A 1,412-nucleotide genomic window follows, 5' to 3' on the forward strand; every position below is an offset into this window, starting at 1 on the left:
GGCCAGAGTGGCCAGCGGCTGCGGGCCCAGCTGGCCACCGCGCGGGACCTGCTGGGCCAGCTCTGCTCCCCCAGCGTGCAGCACCTCTGCATGATCCTCGCCTCGCCCAGGTGCCTGCAACGGCCCCGAGCCGCCCCCAAATGGTCCTAAATAGCCCGAAACAGACCCTAAAATAGCCCCTAAACAGACCCTAAAATAGCCCTAAAATTGCCCTAAAATAGCCCTAAAATAGCCCTAAATAGACCCTAAAATAATCCTAAAATAGCCCTAAACAGACCCTAAAATAACCCTAAAATTGTCCTAAATAGACCCTAAAATAGCCCTAAACAGACCCTAAAATAACCCCAAAACAGACCCTAAAATAGCCCTAAAATAGCCCTAAAATATCCCCTAAAAAGCCCTAAACCAGCCCCAAAACAGCCCCAACAATGGGGGTTGTGCAGTGTGACCGAGGTGACCCCGCTGTCCCCAGGCCACCCCAGGCCACCCCAAGTGACCCCGCTGTCCCCAGGTGACCCCGCTGTCCCCAGGCCACCCCAGGTGACCCCAGGTGACCCCAGGCCACCCCCGGTGACCCCGCTGTCCCCAGGCCACCCCAGGTGACCCCACTGTCCCCAGGTAACCCCAACCCATGCAGGGTGACCCCAGGTGACCCGAGGCCACCCAGGCCACCCCCAGTGACCTCCGGTGACCCCACTGTCCCCAGGCCACCCCTGGCCACCCCAGGTGACCCCAGGCCACCCGAGGCCACCCCTGGTGACCCACGGTGACCCACGGTGACCCCACTGTCCCCAGGTGACCCCACTGTCCCCAGGCCACCCCAGGCCACCCGAGGCCACCCCCGGTGACCCGCGGTGACCCACGGTGACCCCACTGTCCCCAGGTGACCCCACTGTCCCCAGGCCACCCCAGGCCACCCGAGGCCACCCCCGGTGACCCTCCTGTCCCCAGGCCACCCCAGGCCACCCCAGGTGACCCCAGGCCACCCGAGGCCACCCGAGGCCACCCCCGGTGACCCGCGGTGGCCCCGCTGTCCCCAGGTACGTGGAGCGGGTGACGGCGCTGCTGCGGCAGAAGCTGCTGCAGTCCGAGCTGCTGCTGGCCAAACGCGACGCGCTGGCCCAGCGGCGCCAGCAGGCCCTGGCCGAGCAGGCGGCCCTGGAGCCCAAACTGCAGCAGCTGCAGGAGACCACCAAGGAGCTGCGGGGGCTGGTGAGGGACCCCCAAAAATCCCCCCCGAAAAAAGGAGCCGAGCCCCCCTCCCCGCGCTGAGCCCCCCCCATCCCGCTCTCGTTGCAGATCGAGGCCGACATCTCCAAGCGCTACGGGGGGCGCCCGGTGAACCTGATGGGGATCAACCTGTGACCCCCCGAGGGTCCCCGAGGGTCCCCAGGGGGTCCCCAGGGGGGTCC

General features: G+C 66.3%; 1 protein-coding gene across 1 annotated transcript; it reads left to right on the forward strand.

The window, feature by feature from the left end:
- The first annotated feature begins 6 nt into the window (after positions 1-6).
- CDK5RAP3 (CDK5 regulatory subunit associated protein 3) lies at positions 7-1,406 on the forward strand. Its single transcript, XM_015616473.1, has 3 exons — positions 7-110; positions 1,041-1,212; positions 1,300-1,406. The coding sequence occupies exons 1-3, from the start codon at positions 91-93 to the stop codon at positions 1,363-1,365; spliced, it is 258 nt and encodes an 85-aa protein (XP_015471959.1). The 5' UTR covers positions 7-90; the 3' UTR covers positions 1,366-1,406.
- The last annotated feature ends 6 nt before the right edge of the window (positions 1,407-1,412 follow it).

This window comes from Parus major, unplaced genomic scaffold, assembly GCF_001522545.3.
Source record: "Parus major isolate Abel unplaced genomic scaffold, Parus_major1.1 Scaffold449, whole genome shotgun sequence".
NCBI classification, from domain to species: domain Eukaryota; kingdom Metazoa; phylum Chordata; class Aves; order Passeriformes; family Paridae; genus Parus; species Parus major.